At 33.6% G+C, this 24,622-nt stretch overlaps 2 protein-coding genes and 1 long non-coding RNA gene across 9 annotated transcripts; all 3 read right to left on the reverse strand.

Annotated features, from left to right (window-relative positions):
* Positions 1–34: 34 nt before the first annotated feature.
* On the reverse strand, positions 35–1,291 carry LOC135834999 (uncharacterized). The gene is made up of 3 exons (XR_010556806.1): positions 754–1,291; positions 433–642; positions 35–341 (listed from the first exon to the last, which is right to left on the reverse strand). It is a non-coding gene; the product is annotated as an uncharacterized LOC135834999 (long non-coding RNA).
* Positions 1,292–4,059: 2,768 nt separating this feature from the next.
* Positions 4,060–9,138, reverse strand: LOC135834995 (multiple inositol polyphosphate phosphatase 1-like). 7 transcript variants are annotated; one of them, XM_065349036.1, is made up of 9 exons: positions 9,059–9,138; positions 8,269–8,370; positions 7,986–8,114; positions 7,706–7,884; positions 7,462–7,611; positions 7,218–7,368; positions 6,931–7,141; positions 4,545–4,754; positions 4,060–4,379 (listed from the first exon to the last, which is right to left on the reverse strand). In XM_065349036.1, the coding sequence occupies exons 2-9, from the start codon at positions 8,345–8,347 to the stop codon at positions 4,118–4,120; spliced, it is 1,371 nt and encodes a 456-aa protein (XP_065205108.1). In that variant the 5' UTR covers positions 8,348–8,370; positions 9,059–9,138; the 3' UTR covers positions 4,060–4,117. The 7 variants fall into 7 exon arrangements, with proteins under 7 accessions (XP_065205108.1, XP_065205107.1, XP_065205106.1 ...); XM_065349035.1 differs by lacking the exon at positions 9,059–9,138 and adding an exon at positions 8,780–9,052; XM_065349034.1 differs by lacking the exon at positions 9,059–9,138 and adding an exon at positions 8,719–9,052.
* Positions 9,139–17,834: 8,696 nt separating this feature from the next.
* LOC135835000 (multiple inositol polyphosphate phosphatase 1-like) lies at positions 17,835–20,955 on the reverse strand. The gene is made up of 9 exons (XM_065349042.1): positions 20,676–20,955; positions 20,456–20,584; positions 20,185–20,360; positions 19,988–20,107; positions 19,762–19,888; positions 19,580–19,680; positions 19,341–19,450; positions 19,046–19,252; positions 17,835–18,319 (listed from the first exon to the last, which is right to left on the reverse strand). The coding sequence occupies exons 1-9, from the start codon at positions 20,854–20,856 to the stop codon at positions 17,890–17,892; spliced, it is 1,581 nt and encodes a 526-aa protein (XP_065205114.1). The 5' UTR covers positions 20,857–20,955; the 3' UTR covers positions 17,835–17,889.
* Positions 20,956–24,622: the final 3,667 nt, after the last annotated feature.

A 24,622-nucleotide genomic window follows, 5' to 3' on the forward strand; every position in this document is an offset into this window, starting at 1 on the left:
ATTATAAAGAATGAAATTTTTGGATTAAAATTAATTTATTTTTGTGCATCCAGGTTAAAATTATTTTTTCATAACGTCAAGCTAAATAACGTTGAAATGTGGAAAAAATTATCGCGAAAAATATAATTGGATTCGTTGAAATAGAACGTGCTGAAGATGCTCTTTGTGGGGTTAGTTGGCAGATTTTGGTATTACATTCATTTTCATTAAAAACATCAGAATACATTTTTTGCAAACTTTCCAAATCGCAAAGACTCGAATTATTACACTGTGGAAATACCGATGGACGTTCGTTTTGGTAGATCACTGCTTTGGTTTGAGTGACATTTTCACTAGAACATCTGAAATTAGATGAGTAGGTATTATTCTTTTCAAAAGTTTTAAATTGACAGATCCACGTGAAATATGTACATACGAGTATAATTTACTCACTTGTATAATACTGTGATTATATTCGCAGCAAATGTATCGAATAAGGCTAATCTCCATTTTCGTTGTTTGATCATTTTTTGGTAATTATCATGTCTCAATGGCTCTTCATCTCTTCTCAAGCCCAACGCGGCTGTTACCGGAAGTATAGTTTCCGAATGAGAGAATAAAAATTTTCCTTTTTGACTTTTTGAAACATCTTGATTAGCGCTCCTATCAACAATTTTCCAATTTAAAGCCTCTTTAGTAGGTCTATCCGATTTCAATTTACTTTCGAGTATTTTTACTCATGCAAAATTTTTCAATGGAAAATAGTTCACTTACTGCAACGACATCACCATATCTCGCACAATTGGACAGCCCAAGTGGTTTACAAAATGACTACCATGTCCTTGTCTATAATACATGTTCACATCAGTCATGTAATTGATTGCTTCCAACTCATCCGATGAGAAAACTGCGCAAAATGGCGGTTTTGATCCAATGTCCCAAGCATTTTCATAGGCACAAATATCACTCATCAATATAATCGAATCTGCCAGAAATAATAAGGTAGGTACATACAAACCAAACAAAAAAATTTCTGCAAATTCCGTCCATTCATGTGCCAAAATGGTCAATTTTAGAAAAATCACATCCGCTGCAATCTAAAGTATTGGTATTGGCTTAAAACTGACTACCTACCGAGTGGCAACGGTTGTAAATATCCAAGACGAATGCTTATTTCAGCGATGATTTTTTGAAAGTAAGCGCCTTTTTTGAATAAATTACCTTCGATGTACGTTGAAGGATTATTTTCAACTTCTTTAGAATTTCTTGGGCAATGCTCACTGAGCAGAAAAATATGTGAAGTAGAACTACCTACCGAGATACCTACCTATTAACTTAGAATAGGTCAAATAAGTCCCTAATTTAATCAATCAGTTTAAAAGTACCTATTCAAAAGAACTCTCTGCACTGCAGCTTCTGCCGAAAAAAAACAACAACCAGTTTCGTGCAGATGATTAATGTAGGTACTAGCTAGGTACTTGAATAGATATGCATTGGAAATTTCAAAATTTTATAAAATGGAATAAAAGTGACTTATAATTCCAGAAAATTATAACTCGAGCTGGTTGGCTGAATTAGGCGAGAAATTACAAAAAAAAGTAGGTTTAATAAAAATAAAGCGATAGGTACTTCATTTCTGTCCTCATACGAGTGAACTACTTACAGCAAGAGCAATTTAAGGTACCAGTGGCGTAGCCAGGATTTTCTCAAGGAGGGGGCAAAACCAGATTTTTAGGCATGAAAAATCGAAATGAGGGGTAATTCTCTGGAATTCTATTGTAATGTGTGGTGATTTCATGAAAATGAAGGTAAAATTACTGCTCGAGCGAAGCGAGAGCGAAAATTTTTGGAAAAAATGGGTCCAAACAACGAAAAAACGTCCATTTTTGCATGTTTTCTTTCAAATTTTCGCTCTCAAGGGGGGGGGCATGGCCCCCTTCGCCCCCCCTTGGCTACGCCACTGTAAGGTACCTATATACAGATTGTATCAATGTAAGCGAGAAGAATTCCGCCAAAAAATTTGAAGCAGCCTTTCCACCAAGGAATTCTCAATGTTGTTTATTTTGTGAAATTTTTGGGATCCACAAAAATTGCTCAAAAACAAAAAAATAAAATATAAAAGGGAAAAATACGCCTTAAGTGAAGTCGTAAGTTTTGAAATGGTACCTATAGCTGCAGGATTATTAGAGAGTTCTTCTAAAATACAGTAGATTAAGTAAAATATATATCCTTAAAACATGCACCTATTTAATTCTATACAAGATAGATTTGGCACCTACTTGAAGAAATTCTGCATCTTCTGTAATGTTATTTCCTTCTGTAGTGGTGAAATTACTTCCGATTAGTTCATTTGAAAATATAATAGCGCTATCTCTGGTACGGCTTTGTCCAGAGCTTTGAAACTAAAATATTATAAAACATAGGTAGGTATGAGTCAGTGGGTGTAAAAATGTGGATATATGATCGAGTATAGTACTTATGCAATTTGAATAAAATAAAAATTAAATAATTATAGGAAAATTATTTAAAATCAAAGATTCAACACCATTGTATTATCTTTCGTAGGTGATTTGAACAGTTCTGGAAAAGCTTCTTTTATTCTCTGTGCCAGAAAGATTTGATCTTTGACACCCTGAGGGACGAGATTATATTCCTTCGAAATATCAGCGGGTAAATTCGTTCTCCAGTTTTTTAAATTCATTAAATCTTTTTCGCATAAGTTTCCTCCTGTTTAAATACATTATATTTGGTTATATTTCTACATAATATAAATCATTTTGAAATAAGTACCTAATGTAAATTTACAAAAAAGGAGACAATTTTTTTGAATTAAGTATTTTACATAGGTACATAAGTCGAACTTACTTTTGTTCTTATGATTTAATATTATTTCATCTCTTAAAGCATATAATTTATCTGTTGACTTGAGCGTGTCCATTTTTGGGTACCTGGTGCCGTGTCTAATTAATCCCCACAAATAAATTGGCTCGCAATCTGAAAGAATACCAGCTTGATACTTTAACGACTGTACCCTCCTAACAGCTTTGAGTTCTAACTCATAAAGAGAATTCACTTTTGCTTTAAAGAATGATCTAAATTTATTTTACATTAATTGAAAAATCTTCATTTCTCTTTATTTTTAGAAAAAAAGAAGAGCAGAAAATGTAATACATACATAGGTATAAGTATTAGGTAAGTACTCACTTTCAGGAATACGCATTTGAGAACCACGACCAGAAAAATAAGATGTTCTAGAAGAAAAGTACACATAAGGGGATGTCTCCTCGGCGTAACATTGTTCCAATTCGGCGTTGATTTGCAAAATTGGTAACATTATCAAAATAAAAAAGTTCAAGTCCATCGTAGAATTATTTTTTTTTTTTCAAAAATTACTTATTCTGAGTAAAAGTCAGGCCATTCAGACGTAATTTCTTAATCACTATACCTATACTTATGACATTGATTCGCATTTTATTTTGAGGACAAGTTTGAAAGCATTTATTTTACCTATAGGTATACTCGTATCTAATCAGTTATTATAATCGAAGAAGATTTTTTTCCAATCGAGCAGTAAAAGGCTTAAATGGATTAGGTATATCAATGTAGGTTCATAATAATCATCCACGTCAGTATAATATGATCTACGAGTATATGGATAAGTACAAGATTGAGTGTGTATTAATCCTAAAATGTTAAAAAGTAGATACATGGTTTGAATTATTTAAATGTCTCGGTAGGCACCTTACAGATAGGTACTTGAAAAAAACATCAAGACAAAATTGAAGAAGACCATTTTCAGGTTCCTCAACTAAATTTCGATCACTCTGTCTGTAGTTTCTATGCAAATGTAATTTTACAAAAGCATGGCACCAGAACTTTGATTTTACTCCAACTTGATTTTTTTAACCCAGATTTTTTTCCTTCAGTTCCTCCCTATTTTTCAGTTAAGTAGGTAAGTAGGTGGCTAGGTGCTAGTATTAATATAAATTTTTTAATTTTGAAGGCCCTCAACGCTTTGTCTTCGTACAAAAATGAGTAAGAACCTAACATACAGTAAAACTGCATAACAACGTAAGATCATTGAATTTTCAGGTTTAAAATTTATTTTCAATTGCATAGTTGAATAAAACATATGTTTCTATAAGTACCTACATCTTAAGAAATAAGTAATAATCAAAAAAATTATCGCAAGGATAATCGGATTCAAAAAATCCGAATATGCTGAAAATACTTTTTCTGAATGCAATTGACAGAATTCCGTGTTACATTCGTCTTTATTGAAAACATCCGAAAACATTCGCTGCAAAATTTCCAAACTGCAGAAACTCGAATTATTGCACTGTGGAAACACAGATGGACGTTCGTTCTGGTAAATTACCACTTTAGTTTGATTAAAACACCTGAAAATCAAAATGTGGATATACCTATCTATAAATATGTAGGTACATATGTAGGTACCTACTTTTAGTTTTAGTTATGCTTGAGAAGTTGAGATTACATGATTATAGATATCTTTCGTTGATTTTATGAAATTTTAGGTCTTTAAAGAAAATTTTGTTATTTACTTGTACAAAACTGCAATGATGTTTGCGGCAAATGGGTCAAATTGAGCTAATCTCCATTTGCGTTTTTTGATCATTTTTTGATAATTATCATGTCTCAGCGGCTCTTCGTCTTTATATAAACCCAACTTGACTGTCGTAGGAATTATTGTTTCCATGTGAGAAAATAAGAATTTTCCTTTATGTGTTTTTGAAAGCTTTTGATTAGCATATCTGTAAAATATTTTTAGGAAATAAAAAAAAAATTAAAATTTTTGTTTTCTACATATGACATAGTGTATATGGCCCGCACTTCTTAGGGGGTACAGATGTTAAGTACCACTTAAGGAGATGCCTATTTTATCTACCCCTTAAACCGATAGGTTATGGAAACGTGTAGGTATACTTTAGAGATGTAGAAATGTACAAGTACTCCATGTACTTGTACATTTGACGTCACTGGCGGCTGAACCCTTCTTAAAAGATAGATATTAAATTATATCTAAGGGTTGACAGCCACCAATGACATTTATACCCCGAGATAGGGAAAATAGCTAAATTAATTAAGTAAATTTATTAGAAAGAATGCTCGCTTACTGACAGGTAGCGGCCTCTTTTGTAAATTAGCGCCTTTAAGCCTATTTTTGACCACGTGACCTCGGGGGAGGGACTAAAATCACCCTTTTTTCTATATATACTGGGATTTTAGCGCCAAAGTCGAGAGTCAACTTCATATGTGACCCGCTCTGACAAAACCGACCATTTCGACAAAATTTCAAAAAATGTTTTTTTCTCAAAAATCTGATCTTTTAACCCTTAAAACTCATTTTAAACATCATTGGGTCACATAGTGCACAATTGCGGTTCCTCGTTGTAAAAAATACGTACAGTCGCGAATAAGTCTCCTTATCATAGTATTTCTCACCTTAAGTGCAGAATTAGTGGTCTATGATAATGGAGTTCGCGATCTACACCCTTCGATTTATGTCACCTTCGCGTGTGATTAATACTAATGTAAATTCAGTGATCATGGATCCGATGATCAATAATTTGTTCCTTTTTGGTGATTCGCTATTGTGCCGGTCATATGCGAATCATGCAAAGTGTTTACTTTACTAGTGCCTCTTTTAGATAAGTTCCATCTATAGACACTGGAACTACAAGATGAACAACTGGTGGGCACAGACGTTAGGGGATCCGGTAAAAAGTTATTTCATTCCCCTTACCGCGCCAACACCCGCATCGTCCATTGGGAAAACGACGATCAGCGCCTCTAGCGAGTAAACCACTGAAACTATTGCTCACAAATACTTCCCTTTGCCCCGCCAACACCCGCATTGTCCAGTGGGAAAACGACAATCAGCGCCTGTACAGGGACTGTTTGGAAAAACTTTTCATGAAATTTTACGTGATTCCCCTTACCGCTGTGACCTGCAGGTGTTCATCTTGTAGTTCCAGTGTCTATAGTTCCATCGAAGCCTTTGGTATTGGAAAGGCATCAGAAGAGATGGAAAAAGTGTACAGTTTTGGTAAGTAGGTTTGAAGTAACTTACTTGTACTAATTAATTTAAATATAGCGATTAATTGGTGGTGATGATTTAATCTACAAATGCGGGGGTTTGTGGGTTCAATCACTTTAATTTATTTATTTATTTGTTCAAATGGAGTTCAAACATTGTTACATCGTGTTTCTTTGAGATTTTAATCATATATTTATTGGAGCTGGGTAACTTTTAACTAGATTTAGCTACGATGTGTATCATTTCTAGACTATTGTACCATGATGTGAAAATGTTTATATTCTGCCTTGAAACAGTCCTTAGGCAACCATTTATGTTTGTCAAAAGATAATATGTTTTCCTATGTAAATTACGTTTCAATAAAATGTTTGTAATTTATCTTGAATGTTGGAATAAGTTCTTTCTTAATTACATAATAATTGACTATAGTAGACTGCATGACTGTTTAATGTCTCTTACTGAGCTAGTCCAGGCAAAAACTACTCACATTCTTCCCTTAGAGAATGTGAGGAAAAATCTAAATAAGTAGGTAGGTATTATTATCTATATCAATCTATCCTAGTTATGCACGATCTAACTATATCACAGACTCAGGTACATATTCGATAGATTTACTGTATAGTTGAAAACATTTTTACTATAGGGTGCCCAGAAATATCGAGTACCCCTAAAAAAGTTTTCTATCAAAATAGGTACTTAATTGGTTGGTCACAGTGAATGATAATAATGATAGCACATGATTGGTTGTTGGACTGGAGAGATAACATTCCACCAATTATATGCATCTATTTCACGTTTCCAACGTATATTCTAAATGGAAACTTTCTTAGGGGTACTTGATATTTCTGGGCACCAGGTACCATAGTAGGTAGGTCAAAAGTTTCACTTACAAGAGAGACTGCATCATATCTTGCACAACCGGGCAGCCTAATTGGTTCACAAAACGACTACCATATCCTCTTTTATAATATCTATTCATATCGTACAAATATTCAAATACTTTCAACTCATCCGGCAAAAAAGCAGCACAAAATGGTGGTCTTGATCCAGGGTCCCAGGCATTTTCATAGGCGCAAACATTATACATCAATAGAATTGAATCTATAGTAAGAAAAAAACGCAAGTACCTACTCAAAATCTTGTTATCGAGTATATCCATTATTTAATATCTACATACCAAATGACAACGACTGTATATACCCCAAACGAATACTTATTTCAGCAATTATTTTTTGAAAATATGCGGTTTTTTTGAATAAGTTGACTTCCATATAAGTTGAGGAGTTTTGTTCAACTTCTTTAACATATCTTGGGCAATGTTCAGCGAGCTGAAATTCAATTAGAAAAAAAAACAAGTACCTAATTATGGTTGCTTTTAAGGGATACAATAAGCAATTGCATCAATTAAATTTTGCACTAACTTGAAGAAGTTCCGGATTTTCTGTAATATTATTTCCCTCCGATGTGGTAAAATTACTTCCAGTTAGTTCGTTTGAAAATGCGATAGCGCTGTCTCTAGTACGACTTTGTCCAGAGCTTTGAAACTGATGCAGGTGAAACACAAAAATGTGCTTCAGATCATCAATGCTTATAATTTGGAAGAACATAAAAACTAAGTATTTTACCTAAATACAAAAATTCAATTATTAGATTAAGATTACTTACCATAATATCATCTTTTGTAGGTGATTCGAATAATTTCGGGAAAATTTCTTTCATTTTTTGTGCCAGGAAAATTTGATCTTTTACACCCTGAGGTGCCAGACCTTCACTCACAACACCAGCTGGTAAATTGGAGCTCCATTTTCCTAAATTTAATATATCTTTTTCGCATAGGTTTCCTCCTGTTGAAATTAAGTAGGTACATACAAACATTCTGTAAAAAATAAGTAGAGTAGGTAGTTTTTTTGGAGGAAAAAGTTGAATGATTTAATGCCAAACTTACTTTCTTTTTTGTGATTCAAGATTATTTCATCTCTTAATACGTATAATTTATCCATCGAATTAATAACTTCAATTTCTGGGTATCTAGTGCCATGTCTAATCAATCCCCATAAGTAAACTGGCTCACAATCTGCAATAATATGTACTATAACAATGATTCTGAACGAGGATTGAAAAGTAGAAATCAAAAATGAAGACAGGGCTTGGTTCATCTCAGGAGGACGTAGGTACATTTTTGTAAAACGTGACAAAAGTAAAAAATGAATAAATTAAATAGCACTTACTTTCAGGGACATTCATTTGGGAACCACGGCCAGCAGAATATGATGTCATTGCAGCAAAATACACATAGGGTGATTCCATTTCAGCATAACATTGTTTTGATGCTTTGGTTGATAAAATTGATAACATCATTAGTACGAGTATTAAGAAATTTAGCGCCATCATTATGTGTACTTGGGTGTAGTTTTTTCTTATCAAAAAAATATAATAATTTAGTAACTATAATAAATTACAAAGTACCTAACAGTTCACGAATTACTGAATTTATTTTGTATTTGATATCAAGAACGTTTCAAAAAAACATTCATTTTATCTAATCAGGCAGGTACCTATAGGTACCTAATCGAAGTTTTTTTTCTTCAAATTGATTAACCGGGGATTAAATGGGTCAAGTAGGCAGATATATATCTAGGTACTATGTATTATAAAATATCAGTAAGTACCGCACCTACATAAATAAATGTGACTGGGTAATAATTCAAAAAGACAACATTAAAATGTACTCGTAGGTACCTATTTGAATCCTCGAACAATTGAAATGAAATACCAAGTTGTCATTTGAATAGATTCTTTTCAAATTGGTACAAAGGTGTTGGACATTAATACAAGTTGCAGTTATAACGCAAGCAAACACACACAAAAAAAGAAACGAATAGGTAGGTTTAAAAATAGGTATGTTATGAACTAAACCAACGATAATTGACAAATATTAAAACTGATTACTTCGACGAAAAAAACGATAAAAATGCAATTAAAACACAAAACGATAAAATGCTATTAAAAGACAATTACTTTTTACATTCGATAGGATTAATATTTAACTTTTCAAAGACGGATAAAGCTTGAGCAATTTCTCTCTCGAACTCACTACCGACTAGGTGATCAATCGTCTGTATTTTATAATTACAGAGGATCAACCAACTAGCCAATAGGAACGTATTCTGTTAGGTCATGATGGTTACGTTATTGTTGTTTGTAGGTATTGTTTTTTCGTTGAAGTAATCAGTTTTAATATTTGTCAATTATTGTTGGTTTAGTTCATAACAAGGTAAAAGTAGGTACATAAATCGCAAATTTTGTAGCAGTGGGGTTAGACGTAACAGCTAAGAGAATGGATTATGATAATTTTCCCCTAAGGTGGTTTTCTGAGAAATATTCCTTTGAGAAGGAACATTTTCCAAATAAATACCTAGGTAGCTCTAGAATAGGCAATCCTTCCTACCTCAATGTACAGGGTGGCCAGAAATATCGGGTACCCCTAAGAAAGTTTTTCATTAAAAATATAGGTTGGCAACGTGAAATAGATGCATATGATTGGTGGAATGTTATCTCTCCAGTCCAACAACCAATCATGTGTTATCATTATTATCATTCACTGTGACCAACCGAAGTATTTAGTTAGAAAACTTTTTTAGGGGTACCCGATATTTCTGGCCACCCTGTACACAGTGAGAAGTTACTATACTATAAATAAAGAAAGCCTTTCTTGTACCAATTACTTATGGTTTTTAACTACTTTTTATTTATAGTGTTGTTAGTGTAAAACAAGTAATTGAGCATATTATACCAACTAATTGTCGTGTACATAGTACACGAGTATGCCGTTAGGCGCGCTATTTATCGAACTGTGTCTGTGATCCTAGTTTTAAGTTGTTATAAAGTTGTTAATAAACCATCAAAATGGTAAGATGTTCGCGTACTTATTTCGCTCATTAATTCGCAATTAACAATAATTTGCTCGTGAGAATTCTATTCTCTCGACATGGTAGCAGAGAAGTAACGATTCAATTTATCCGCGTCGCGAAAATTCTAGTTTTAATTAGTTTTTTTCGTAATCAATGTGACACTCACTTTTCGCACCACGTGTTTGTCAACACATCGCATTTCGCTATTCGCTTTCCGCTTTATATCCTGTCGCTATTATGGATATAAAATTCGCTCAATTTGCTTTTTAATTTCGTTTCAATTCGCTATTCGCTCAAAATTGACTATATCCTGTCGCTACTATGGATATAGAACTCGCCGAATTCACCATGTGGCTTGATTGCCTCAACCAATCAATTGAAATTGTTGCATCATTCATCAACTCATCATCAATCAACACCGAATCGCTCCTATTCGCCTTTGAACAAATGTCCGTAGACTTGAAAGAAGTCGAAAATTGCCGCTCATCACAAAGTAAGAATTCACCGCATGATTTCACTTGCGCGTTACCTTCAATCATCAAGGCCAAACACCTGGTTCCAACAGTCAAACGTTTACTCGCCAACGTCCGTCATTCCATCACTGAAACGGAAAATCTGACAACAATTCGCTTTGAAAATGATCATTCATCGCCAATTTTGCTTCAGTCTGATCAACAATCAGCTGAAACAACTGAAGTCGCTTCTACCGCTGTTTTATCAACGCCATCAACGATATCCGAACCGTTCGACGAAATATCACAACAGGCAGAATTCACCTCCGAATCTGTTTTCGTGAATACCGAATCGAGTATTGAATTAATGTCATTAGTTCAACATCATCATGCTGAATCCGAATCAATTGGAAAAATACAGTTATTTATTACTTCGGTTATTGCCAAAACGAATCATCAACCAAATGTGATTGAAAATCCGGCACCTGAAAGTTTGAAAGTTATCATTCCGCCAATAATAAATCGCTCTTCGATGTCAACTTTATTATCGAATTCAGATAAACGCTCTGTTCAAGATCAACAATATGATCATCAATTTGTTTCGTTTTTTGGGAAAACATCATCATTTCGATTTTACTCAGGTAATGAGTTGAATATTAAGCATATTCGATTCAAATTTGAAGTGTTTCTTTCAACTGTTTCATCGTTGTGTAATCTTAATCGTTTTAAAGATCGTGATCGCGCTTTGCATCGTTTAAACATGTTCGTTTTCGCTTAATTTTAGTCCTTTTGTGTCATTGAATACACATTCGATTCATTTATAAGTTTATTTTACAATTTGAATTTTGTTTTGAAAGTTTATTTGTTCATTTTAGTTTTAATCGCCTGTTTTTCAATGATTTGTATAATCATTTTAGTTTTATGTAATCGAAGTTTAATCTGTTTCAATTTTAAGTTTGTAAGTTGAAAATCAAATTGATGTTTTAGTTTTATAACGCCTCAAGTGTTATCATTGATAATATTATTCAATAGTTTATTTCCATAGTTTTTTCTCATTAGTGATTAGTGATTAGTTTCAAAATTGTATTCGCCAATCGCCATTTATGTTTTAGTTTATCATTTTATTCAATAAGTGTTTCAGTTTCACTGTTCGATCGATGTATTTTTGTTTTTCAATTTGTTCATTTTTCCCACGTTCATTTTTGATCAATTTTTGTGAATTTTTTTTTCACTTTGAATTTTTTTTCTCGCTTTCCCCCCAGTGTCGTGTACATAGTACACGAGTATGCCGTTAGGCGCGCTATTTATCGAACTGTGTCTGTGATCCTAGTTTTAAGTTGTTATAAAGTTGTTAATAAACCATCAAAATGGTAAGATGTTCGCGTACTTATTTCGCTCATTAATTCGCAATTAACAATAATTTGCTCGTGAGAATTCTATTCTCTCGACACTAATCACAAGTAAACTTATAATTATTAATCTGTGTGTGAGATATAGGTACACAATACAAACTACCTATCTTCTGACTCTACGAGTAGGTGATATAAAAGTCCACAAGAAAACCTGGCAACTTATTATGAAGCGATTGTAAATGAAAGAATACAATGTAGTTGTATTCTTTCCATTTCAAATGCTAAGGTGATTAACACATCATCACCTAGCATTCGGTATATTGGATTAATTAAAAGCGGGGTAGACAACACTAGTGTGAATACAACATACTTGGCAATAGTATACTTGAGGAGCTTATTGCAAAAGTAGCCCTTGTCACATGAACCTATGCAATCTCCAAAGCTCTCCCTTGAGCATACTCAGTATCATGAATGTAAACTCTATAAAGCAATTCCTCTCAGGGCTACTCAGGGTAGACCAACTTGACGGTCATTTCATCATTACAACATGATCTCCGCAGTTGGCAATAGGTGCAATCGAGTGAAAAGGGTCTAAAAGTTCATGTGACAAGGGCTACTTTTGCAATGAGCTCCTCACTTCTTAACATAAAAATAAGGAAAAGTATTCAGATGACATTTATGACGTCAACCCCATACTTCCTTGATGGCACTATGTAAGGGCGAACGCAACCCCGATAAAAGAATTAAACAATTTACCTTAGATGATGAAGATAGATATAATTTTAATTTCATATGATCGGAAAATGAGTAGTTTCCCAGACAGTTTTGTGGTTGGAAAATACGTCTTTAACGCAGCTATCAAAACAAGTGTGGAAAGTAGTTACTTTCCTCAGGGAGGAAAGTAACTGTTTTCCGCATATGTTTACAAATTCAAAATTAACATTTTTTTAGAATTTCACTTTTCAGCATTTATTTTCCTCTCATATGAAATTAAAATAGTATACGCGACAGGATTGGACAGTAACGCGATTAACTTGTGCGATTCAAGTCTTAAGTCACTTGGCTTTGCCTCGCTCCTTAAACTTCGCACTTGTTAATCGCATACTTTCTGCTCCTGTCACCAGTGTCACATAATATACTATTACTGTACACATTGCCTGCCTCTCCCTGGCAACCCCACTACTAGTCGCATCGGCAGGTATGGTTAGTAGATCTGCTTTGTAGGGTTATCATCCCTGTTATCTGGATTGATCAGGGATGAGCCAATAAGTACCGCTATCTTACGAGGAAATTAACAAAGTATCGCATTATAGAAATAAATCAAAGATATGTACCATCCAGAGATGGGTATATTAAAATTAGGGAGTATGAAACGAGCCATACCAGACTTGTACACATTTGTCGTGACTGACGTTGGTCTGGAGAGCTCAAGATACCTGGACCAAGTGATTTTTCTAGCATCACGATCCTTGCAACAAGGTTCGGATTGCGAGTACATTACGTAGTTTATTGCTCCTCCCACAGGATGTGTACAATAACCCACACTCATATAGAAATTACACCAATAACTATTAAGGTGATCAGGGCATATCTGCTCATCACAATTTCCAGTTTCAAAAAAAAATGTATATCAAATCAGAAAAGGTCAGGTACAATAATTTTTTAATACATTAAAAAATGTCTACTTATAAATAACATTAAAAAAGCCATTGTCGTGCTGATCCGATTCAAAAAACCCGAATATGCTGAAGATACTTCATCTGAATGCAATTCATCTGAATGCAATTGACAGAATTCCGTGTTACATTCATCTTCATTGATAACATCCAAAAACATTCGTTGCAAAGTTTGCAAACTGCAAAAACTCGAATTATCGCACTGTGGAAAAAAATATGGCCGTTCGTTCTGGTAAATTGCCACTTTAGTTTGATTAAAACACCTGAAAATCAAAATGATAGGGAACCTATAGGTAAATATGTAGTTAAAGGTATGTTTATTGTGACTATTACACGATTATAGATATTTTTATCCCTTGGTTTTATCAAATCTTAGGTCTATAAAAAAGTTATGTATGGGTATTTACTTATACAAAACTGCAACGATGTTTGCGGCAAATGGATCAAATTGAGCTAATCTCCATTTGCGTTGTTTGATCATTTTTTGATAATTATCATGTCTCAGCGGCTCTTCGTCTTTATATAAACCCAACATGACTGTCGTAGGAATTATTGTTTCCATGTGAGAAAATAAGAATTTTCCTTTATGTGTTTTTGAAAGCTTTTGATTAGCATGTCTGTAAAATATTTTTAGGAAATAAAAAATATTTTTTAAAACAATTTTTGTTTTCTGCAGACTTAAGTATGTATTTGATAGATTTATTCAACATGTAGGTAGGTATATTTTTGATACCATAGTATAAAGTTTCACTTACAAGAGAGACTTTATCATGTCTTGCATGACCGGGCAGCCTAATTGGTCAACATAACGACTACCATATCCTCTTTTATAATATCTATTCATATCGTACAAATATTCAAATACTTTCAACTCATCCGACAAAAAAACAGCACAAAATGGTGGTCTTGATCCAGGGTACCAGGCATTTTCATAGGCGCAAACAGTATACATCAATATTATTGAATCTACGTTTTTTTTTAAAAAAAGGCAGTTACCTACTCAAAATTTTCTTATTGAGAAGCTTTTACTCTATAATCTATATCCATTTATTAGGAAGGTACATATCTGTTTGTATAAGTATGCATACCAAATGACAACGACTGTATATATCCCAAGCGGATACTTATTTCAGCAATTATTTTTTGAAAATAGGCGCTTTTTTTGAATAAATTTACCTCCGTGTAAGTTGAGGAGTTTTGTTCAACTTCTTTACCATATCTCGGACAATGTTCAGCGAGCTGAAATAAAATTAAAATAATAATAATAATAATAATTACACCTAGCCTAATTATACTTAGGTGCTTTAAGTGGTACAATATAAGCAAAAAGCAATTGCATCAGTTAAATTTTGCACTAACTTGAAGAAGTTCTGGATTTTCTGTAATATTATTTCCCTCCGTTGTGGTAAAATTACTTCCAGTTAGTTCATTTGAAAATGCGATAGCGCTGTCTTTAGTACGACTTTGTCCAGAGCTTTGAAACTGATAATGTAATGGAAGAAAATTAAAACTACATACAAAAAATCAGTTACCCATTAGATTAAGATTGCTTACCATGATATTATCTTTTGTAGACGATTTGAGTAATTTTGGGAAAATTTCTTTCATTTTTTGTGCCAAGAAAATTTGATCTTTCACACCCTGAGGGGCTAGGCCTTCACTCACAACATCAGCTGGTAAAGTAGAGCTCCATTTTCCTAAATTTAATAAATCTTTTTCGCATAAGTTTCCTCCTGTTAAAATTATTACAAACATTCTGTAAAAAATAAGCTGAGTAGTTTTTTGGAAAAAAAAGTAGGTATAGGTATAGATAATATTAAGAATATTACCTACTTATTATCTTCTAATTATTTAATTCCAGACTTACTTCCTTTTTTGTGATTCGAGATTATTTCATCTCTTAATACGTTTAATTTATCCATCGAATTAATAACTCCAATTTCTGGGTATCTGGTGCCATGTCTAATCAATCCCCATAAGTAAACTGGCTCACAATCTGCAATAATACGAACAATGATTCAGAACTGGGATTGAAAAGTTGAAATCAAAGGTGATGACAGCGTTAGGTTCATTTCACGAGAACGTATACGCTAGTCGCCGATCAGAACGAAACTTTGCAGAGCAACTTGCAGTGCAGCTGATAAGTTTCCATGGGAATTGAAGGGGCAGGGGTGTATGGATTTTCGAAAATCCTATTCTTGACCTTGGATTCTGGCATATTTTTTTGAGAGGAACAAAAAAATTCTTCGATCAAATTTTTTATCTCTAAAACTGAAGGAGTTACGAGCAACCATGCGAATAGAATAAATTTTCTGTGGTGAGTTTCTCAAAATTTTCAATTGTCAATGTTGAAAGTAAATTCTTGTGTAACTCTTCACCAAGACGAGCAAAAAATATTATTTCGTGACATCGTTCAACATTGAAGCTGAAAGAGCTGGAAAAAGTAGTTCATAGAAATTTTGAACATCCTTGAAAATTGATTTGCCAGTAGGGGTCATTTCAAGTCATATAGTGACAAAAGGCATCCTAGACTTCAAATGAATAACAAATTTGTAAAAATCAAAACGAATTGCGAAATATCTTGAAAATATCTGTTTTTGCCTACTTTAAAAGCGAGATAAAATCGCCAATAAAGTGAAAAAAAGATTGAAAATGGCTTTTTACTAATCAGTAGGCATAATTGGATCAATAACCATCAAAAAACTCAAAAATATTTTTAAAAAAAAAAATTTGATTTTTTTGAAAATTTTAAAATTTTGAACCCTGGTCGCAAAATGCTGGGTGAAGTCTGGGGCTCCAAATTTTTCCTACAGTCTTTAGAGGTCCTTCCACAACTTTTTAGCATCCATCCCCACCAAATTTCCAAAAAAAAAAGTCAAAGTCGGCCCACCCAAGGTTACCCCTTGAGGACCTAAATATAGGCAACCGCTCGAACAGATTAGCGCTTATCCGACCAACACTTAAGGTACTTCCCTTTAAGTGGCGTAATAGTCAAGGGCTGCACTGGGGCAATTGCTTCGCATTGCAGATGAAAATCGAAGATACAGCACGCAAAAGTGAGAATTTTTTTTTTTTTTTTGAACCAATTTTTTCAAAAAAATTTCGCTTTAGCTGTAATTGTTGTACCTTATTATCCATAAAATGATCACATCATGAAGGATGTTTGAAAAATTACCTCAAATTTAAATTTTTTGTGCCTACAAATGTGGTTCTGCCACCTCATTGGTAAAATCCAGTGTTTGTACATGTCTAAAACAAAAATGTCAATTTAAAAAAAGTGTTTGAACGTGTTTTTTTTCCAACTCCAATTTCTTTTTAAAAAAACACGTTTTTTTCAGTTTCTCGTTGTAAAAGAAGTGGAATTGAATGAACTGTATTTTTAGATTTCTATTTTTCTTCCTGTAGGTACTTTTTTTTAGACAAAAATGTTGTGTTTTGATTTCAATTTTTCAGTATTTCTTGAGCCTCATATACTTATAGCTATTTTATGACGTCACATTTAAAAATTGATGACTGGATAACAGATATTTTGAAAAACTGAATCCAAAAGAAATGAATTTGTGTTTCAAACACATTAGTTTTAAACAACAAAAAAAACTGTTTTAAAACCAAAAAAAAAAATACAAAAAAATACGTTTGTTTTGATAGTGAAATTTTTGGGCATCATTGTAAAATAAATGAACTCAATCATCGAACCTTTAAACATTTTTGGGCACAAGTAACAATATTATGAAAAATTGCATAATGTGATACAAAAGAAACTTTGGTCCCATAACTCATAATTTTCCAAACGTTTTACCTACCATAATTTTTTCATTTTTGTAAAACGTGACAAAAAAAAACACTTACTTTTAGGGACATTCATTTGGGAACCACGGCCAGCAGAATAAGATGTCATTGAAGCAAAATACACGTAGGGTGATTCCATTTCAGCATAACATTGTTCTGATGCTTTGGTTGATAAAATTGATAACATCATTAATATTAAGAAATTCAGCATCATCATTACGTGTGCTTAGGCGTCGTTTTTTTCTTATCAAAAACAAAAAAAAAGACACCTAATTTAGTATACCTACCTAGGTATGCAAAGTAACAGTTAGCCGTGAGTTTGTTAACACGAATTACTAACTTGACTTTATTTTGCATTTGATATCAAGAACGTTCGAAAAGCGTTAATTTTATCTAATCAGGTGTAGGTAGGTAATTGAAAAGGTTTTTTTCTTCAAATCGATCAACTGGGGATTAAATGGGTCAAGTAGGCAGATATGTATCTTGGTAGGTACTATAATAAAATATCAGCACCACGTATGTACCTACTACCTACCTACATAAATAAAAGTGACAGCATTAAAATATAGGTACCTATACTTGAGTCTTCGCACTATTGAAATGAAATACCATAGTTGTCGTTTGAATAAGATCGTTTTCAGATACAAATGGTACTGGACATTAATACTCTTAGTTGTAGTTAGTATAAAACGCAAGCAAACAGAAACAACAAGATAAACATAACACCCCCAAGTTAATAAGAATAACGGTTGCTCCAGAATTTTGATTTTTTTCTTCTGCTGCAGTGTTTCCTGGTTGAGATTTATCTCTGTTCTTGTTCCCATCATCGGGATTCGTTGGCTGAGATTTATCGCTATTTTTATTTTCTTCGGGATATTTGTCTTTTGGCGTATCATCCTTGTTTTTTCCATCACTTTTGGGCGGCGAATTATCGTCTGTTTTTTCTTCGGGGTTCTTTTTCTCTGCAGCTTCCACGTTGATTTTAGATTTTAGTTGTTTTAATTCTTTGATCGAGCAGTAATCTTTTTCACATTGTGGTATCTTTATTGAATTTTCATTGTGGTAAAATTCTACTCTTTTGTGATTATCTCCCGAGCAACTGAAAAACATGGATAGGTTGCAATTATTACTCTCTAAATTTGAAACAGTCAATTTCACTGCTTAGCAGTCACGACATTTTGCCTTTTTAAAGCAGTAGTTTTCTTTTACTGCAAAACAGTGAAAAATTACTGAATTGGTCAGTCAAAATGATTTTTTACTGACCAATTCAGTAATTTTTCACTGTTTTGCAGTAAAAGAAAACTACTGCTTTAAAAAGGCAAAATGTCGTGACTGCTAAGCAGTGAAATTGACTGTTTCAAATTTAGAGAGTAGGTAATCAGAAATACTGGAGAATTTTTGTGATGAAAAATATTTTGATCATAATTATTTTATTAATATATTCAACTTCCAATTAAAAAAAAGTAAATACAAAATACCTAATGATATATGTAATAGGTACCTACCTAACTTATTAAATAATTATTTTTTTATGATAATTTCTATAAGCTAAATTTCATATGTATAGGTACCTAAGAGTACAGAAATTTCAATAGGCACTCAATTACTTAGATAGAGTTTTATCTTTCATATAGTGAAGAGATTTTATGACAGTTTCAACAATCACTTAACGAATACCTATTGGCCAATTGAATTGACATTTTCAATCTACTTTGTTTCTTTGAAGTTCTCGACATCTCGACTACCTACCCCATTTGATTCGATGTAATTCATAGGTAGGTACCTACTGTAAATGGAAATAAAATATCTAAAACTTTTCACATACCTGTATACTACTGCCAGTATATTTGAAGAAAAACAATCTATAATCGACGATCTCCATTTTCGACTGTTCGTCATAATTTGATAATTATCATGTTTAAGGGGTTGCTCATCGTGGTATAAACCCAATTTTTTAATAATGGCGCTAATGGGTGATTGCTCAGAAAACAAGAATGATCCTTTTTTAGTTAATTTTCCATCAGAAGCGTCACTGAAAAATAAATAAAAATCAATTGTGCCAAATTCTGGAGTTTGAAAAATAAATATAAAGTTGTCTCTATATCCAGTAGATAACTTACATAATTTTATTCAGCATGTCTTCGAATAATGGTTTCCCAAAATTGTCATTTTTTGTGTTACCGTATCCATAGCTGTAATAGTTTCCCAAATCCCATACGTATTCGATCATCTATATCGTGTGAGTGAAAATTGAAGATAATTTCAAGTACGAAGCTGTTATCATCACTGGCTCATGTTCGATAGCAATGCAAATAATGGAAATACGAGTAGGTAAGTATAAAAATTGACTGATAAATACCTGCAGCTCATCGCGTAAAAAAGCAGCGCAAAATGCTGGAGTTGGATCTGTCCCCCAAGCATTTTCGAAAGCGCAGACTTCGTACATTGATGTCAAAAGTCCTGAAAATTATTTCAAGGGTGGTTTAGAAGAGACATTAGTTGAATTAAATGGTCTTCTAGATTCATTATCAGTATACCTACCAAATGGTAACACTTTTTCAAATCCTAGCCTGGTGCTTATTTCTTTCATCACTCGAGATGTTTCCTCCGAATTGAGAATTTTTTTCATTTCTTCGACATCTGCGTTTTGATTTTCATCTTCGTTTATCTGTATTAATCATAGATAATCAATGTCGTGGGGTTTAAAGAAGTAGCAAATCAAGAAAACGTCCAGCTGTATTGACGTTAGTAGGTAATGATTGTTTACCCAAGAATTCTCAATGATGCCAAGTTCTTTCGCATCCTTGCCTTTGACATTTTTTTGTAAAATTTCTCCAACGAAGGCGATGGAACCCTCTTTAGTAATTTTACTGGAACTCGTCTGAAACTAAATTAGGTATAATTTTTTCAAAGTTCAAAATTAAAATTAGAATTCTAAGCGATCAACTCTTAGAAAGAACCTACTTCGTAATATTCTTCAGCAGTGGATTTGAATAACGAACTGAATACAGATTTTAAACGTCGAGCGAATTGCATTTGATCAATCATTCCAGGAGTAACTAATTGATCAGCTTTATTTTTATCCAGTTTCAAATTCCAGCTTTCTAAATTATTCAGATCTTTTTGGCATAATTTACCTCCTAAAAAAAATAAAAACTTGTAAAAATGTGACAAAAAATTAAGAAAGTGAGTGATAAGTCTGTAGAATTTAAATTGATAACCCTCCTGCACTTACGTTTTTCTCTATGATTTTTCAAAATTTCATCCCTAATAGAGAATAGTTTTTCAGTACTTTCAATTTGATCTTTTGACATATAAGTCGTTCCATGCTTAATCAATCCCCATGTGTAGATTGGTTCACAATCTGTTAATCAAATCATTACATAAGTAAATCATAAATCAGAAAATAAATTGAACCATTTAATCATAGGTTTAAGGTAGGTATAGGTACATACTTTTCGCAGCTTCAAAATTCATCGAACGCACATTTGAGTAAGCAGTTGCCGAAGAAAAATACACATATGGGTTTTGGTCATCAACATAACAATACTCTTCTTGATAACTCAATCGAGCGAAACTCGAAAAAATAAATATTAAAAAAAACTTGCCCATCTTATTCACGTAGATTTGGCACATCAACTGCGGGATTTCGGCATTGAAAAAAAAAGAATAGGTAGGTATGCATTATGCAAACTGAAAATTTAAGTACCTCTATAGCTCTTCATGTTGGAAAATAAAGTTTACTTAGTTTTCGGTGGTAATTATAGAAAAAAAAACTGTCGTCGATGGTGTTTTTATTTATTCGGTGGTGATGGTGAATCACTTTATCAATTATGAGTTTAAATAATAGGAACTTATACTGGCTTATAGTTACCTACTTTGGTATTTCAAAGTGATTGCATGGCAGCCCTCACATTCAATCACTTTGAAATACCAAAGTAGGTAACTATAAGCCAGTATAAGTGGCTGCCATGCAATTGCGCCAAAGATACCCTGAATTGCGCCGAGTAAAAAATTAAGCATACCCGGAATTGCGCCGCATAGAAAAATTTTGTGTATGGGGAATTGCGCCAATCAAAAGAACGAATCTTCTCATCCTCTTGCTCGGAATGCAGACTGTCAGAATCGTAATTTTGGTGTGGTTAAAAAATTCCTTCTCATGATTAGGTATTGGTGTAGGGACATGACGTATTACAACTGCAAATTTCAGTCCAGCTCCAGCGATAGATTGTCAAACATAAAATTCCACATTTTATTTCTAAACTAATATTTTGAGTGGTTTTTTTTTATTAATTTCACAATATAATTCAGTGATATTGAACTGTCTTCCATGAAAAAAACGAGTTGGAAAATGTTGGCTTGTAAAAAAAAATTTCAAGTGCATTTGAACTTATAAAAATCAGTGAAAAAAATTGACTAAGGCCCATTTTCCATGTGAAGCCCCTCAATTGCAACTTTGATGAAGAATAACGTAAACACATTGGTTCCCACCTCTTCAGCCACCCTTCTCCACCCGAACAACTTCTAGTTTTGTTCCTGTCCGTTTGACTTATTTTTTGAAAAATTGAATAAAAAAGGAAAACAAAAAAAAATTACGCAGCTAGCATTCAAGTATCTAAACTAGAGAAATAACAGGAGGAAGAAGATTCTGAAGGGGAGGTGACGGATTAACTTATGCGACTGAACGATTCGTTCACATCTTGCTCATTTCACATTTTCTGAACTCGGCGCAATTGCCAGTATACTTTTTTGAACACCCGGCGCAATTCAGGGTACACGATTTTAACTGTTTGGCGCAATTGCAGGGCTCCCAATGTGAGATATGCGTTCTAAATTTAATAGCTGAATTCTAAAATTAGTTTTACTATATCTGATTACCTACGCTGAGTTGAATGACAGATTGCCATTAAGTGAGCAAGGTGAATCATGATAGAAATAGAAAAATTTAAAAATTGCGAGAATTCAGTCGAATTGAAAGAGTAGGATTTTTTAAAAACGGTTGTGGGAGCTGGTAGGTAAATAAGAGGAAGTATAATAGTCGATATGTCCATAATGTTCTAATTTGTTTGTCATGACGCGATGTAGACAGAAAAAAAACAAAGGAAATGAAATGAGTCATGAGAAATCGCTGGTAAAAATTCTCACAGGTTTCGTCGCGATTTGCGTCACGTTACTGCTGACATTTTACATCAAGTTGACGAACTGCCCGGATATACCTAAGCACATCATGATGAGGCCCACGAGAAAACTGTTAGACTATTTTATATTTTCCACTAGATCCAAAAAAATACCTATACTTAAACGTGGGAGCATTCCTGAACATTTTTTAAAAATGTAACGAAAAATTGTAGGTAGGTAGGTATAATTATTGCATCAGGATGAATTCTTCTGAACTTCCCTTTTGGTCATCCTCGCAAGCAGTATTGGCCCCACTGTATCTTGATCCTTCAATCCAAAAAAAACGTTGAAAATTCTTCAAATTTTTTTCATTCTTAGCGTCAAAGTTTCTCTATATTATGGTCTCATTTTTAATTTAAAAAATTCCACAATAACCCCTAAATTGCTCCATCAATAGAGTGCCTTATCAATTTTTTTTAAATCCCCCCTCCCCCCAAAATAATATTTTGTCAACATTTTCTATTTTTACGTTGGAATTGCTCTAAATCTCTATCCCATGTTCAAGAAAAAACCTTTCCTTGGTCCCTCAAACAATTTTCATCCCGTTTGGATCACCCTTCCTAACCCCATCCACCCCCTCAGTCCCACCAATCACAATACAAGAGATAAAGAAGAATCTAAAGCAAATGAAAAACAATAAATCACCAGCAAAAGATGGAGTTATAACAGAAATTATAAAACTGGGTGGAGAAGAAATAAAATATGAATACCTGACTGTGCTATTTAACCAGTGCCTAGAAGAAGGAAAAATAGTAGATGAATGGAATGATGCTGAAGTGGTTTTGATTCATAAAAAAGGAGACAAAGCTGATATAAAAAACTATCATCCGTTAAGCCTAATTTCCAATATGTACAAACTATTCACAAGGAAAATTACCACAAGGCTGACAGAAAAGCTCGATGAAGCCCAACCAGATGAACAGGCAGGATTCCATAAGGGAAGAAGCACAATTGACCACATTCCCACTTGACAATAGATTCGCCGATAAAAAAAAAAACAGTGAAAAAGCCGGCTCAAATATGACAGTAAAGGGTACCCCCGGATAAGATAGGCAAAATGCCCTTAACCTCAGATTTCGATGAAACTCACAGGGTATGTTTAGTACCCCCAAAAAATAATTTTGGGCCCATAGCCCGCTCCCCACCCCATCCCCCTCAGCCAGGGGGGCCAAAAAACGCGTTTTTCAGGAGAAAAATTCTGTATCAGCGAGTAATTAAGATAAATTGATTCTGTAAACGAATATAGTTAGAGGATACATGGGTGTACCTCCCTGAATTTTTTCAAAATTTTTCATCACATGGGGGGAGAAGGGGGGACAAAAGAAAACTTTAAATCGACATTACTCCGGAACGAAAAAACATACCAAAACGATTTTTTCGTCAAATATGTACAATTAGGTCTACTTTCTATAGAAGTCATCACCCGGCCATTTGGAGTGGTGGGTCAAGCTCAAAAGCTCAAAAAACTCTCAAAAAACCACGTTTTTTGCGTTTTTCTCCAAAAATATGGACAAATGGCGGAAATCGAAGAGCACCAAGTTGTTCAGCGTGAAATTTTACCTCAGAATTGTGTAATTGAAAATTCATTTACACCGCGTGATCGTAAAACTACATGCGCAGAAGTATTTGTGCTTACATCAAGATAGCTGAAAGGGTATTCCTGGGTAAAATAGGTGAAATGCTCCTGTCCTCGGATTTCTGAAATTTTGATGAAACATTGTTGGGTACCATTAAAAAAAATGTCGGAGGCAAAAAATCCCTCCACCCCCTCCCTTGCTCATAATAGCGAAAAAAGGGCCTTTTTCGGGAAGAAAAAATCCATGCTTCAACGAGTTTTGAAAAAAAATCTGTATTCACTCAAAATGCTTGAAGGAGATATGATTCTACCAAATTGAATTTTTTTCAAAAATTGTTGGTCCTCCTGGGGAGAGATATTGACAAAAGAAAATTTGAAACCGCTATATCTCCGAACCTAATTCAAGCACATGAAATTTTTTTCAAAAATGTATCTGCATGAGTACTATAATTGGTATTTTTTTTTTAAATTTTCCCTCCAGGTGGGCCATCTTCAAAAACTCAAAAAACACTCAAAATTGTGTTTTTTGTGTCACAGCACCACCAAAAAAATCGATCCATAATTTTGGATGCTGGCCTCCAAAAACAATAGAAAACCAACTAACTTCTTCAAGGCTATTCTCATTTTCTGATGAAAAATGGTCAACTT

The sequence above is a fragment of the Planococcus citri genome, chromosome 2, assembly GCF_950023065.1.
Source record: "Planococcus citri chromosome 2, ihPlaCitr1.1, whole genome shotgun sequence".
Lineage (NCBI taxonomy): Eukaryota > Metazoa > Arthropoda > Insecta > Hemiptera > Pseudococcidae > Planococcus > Planococcus citri.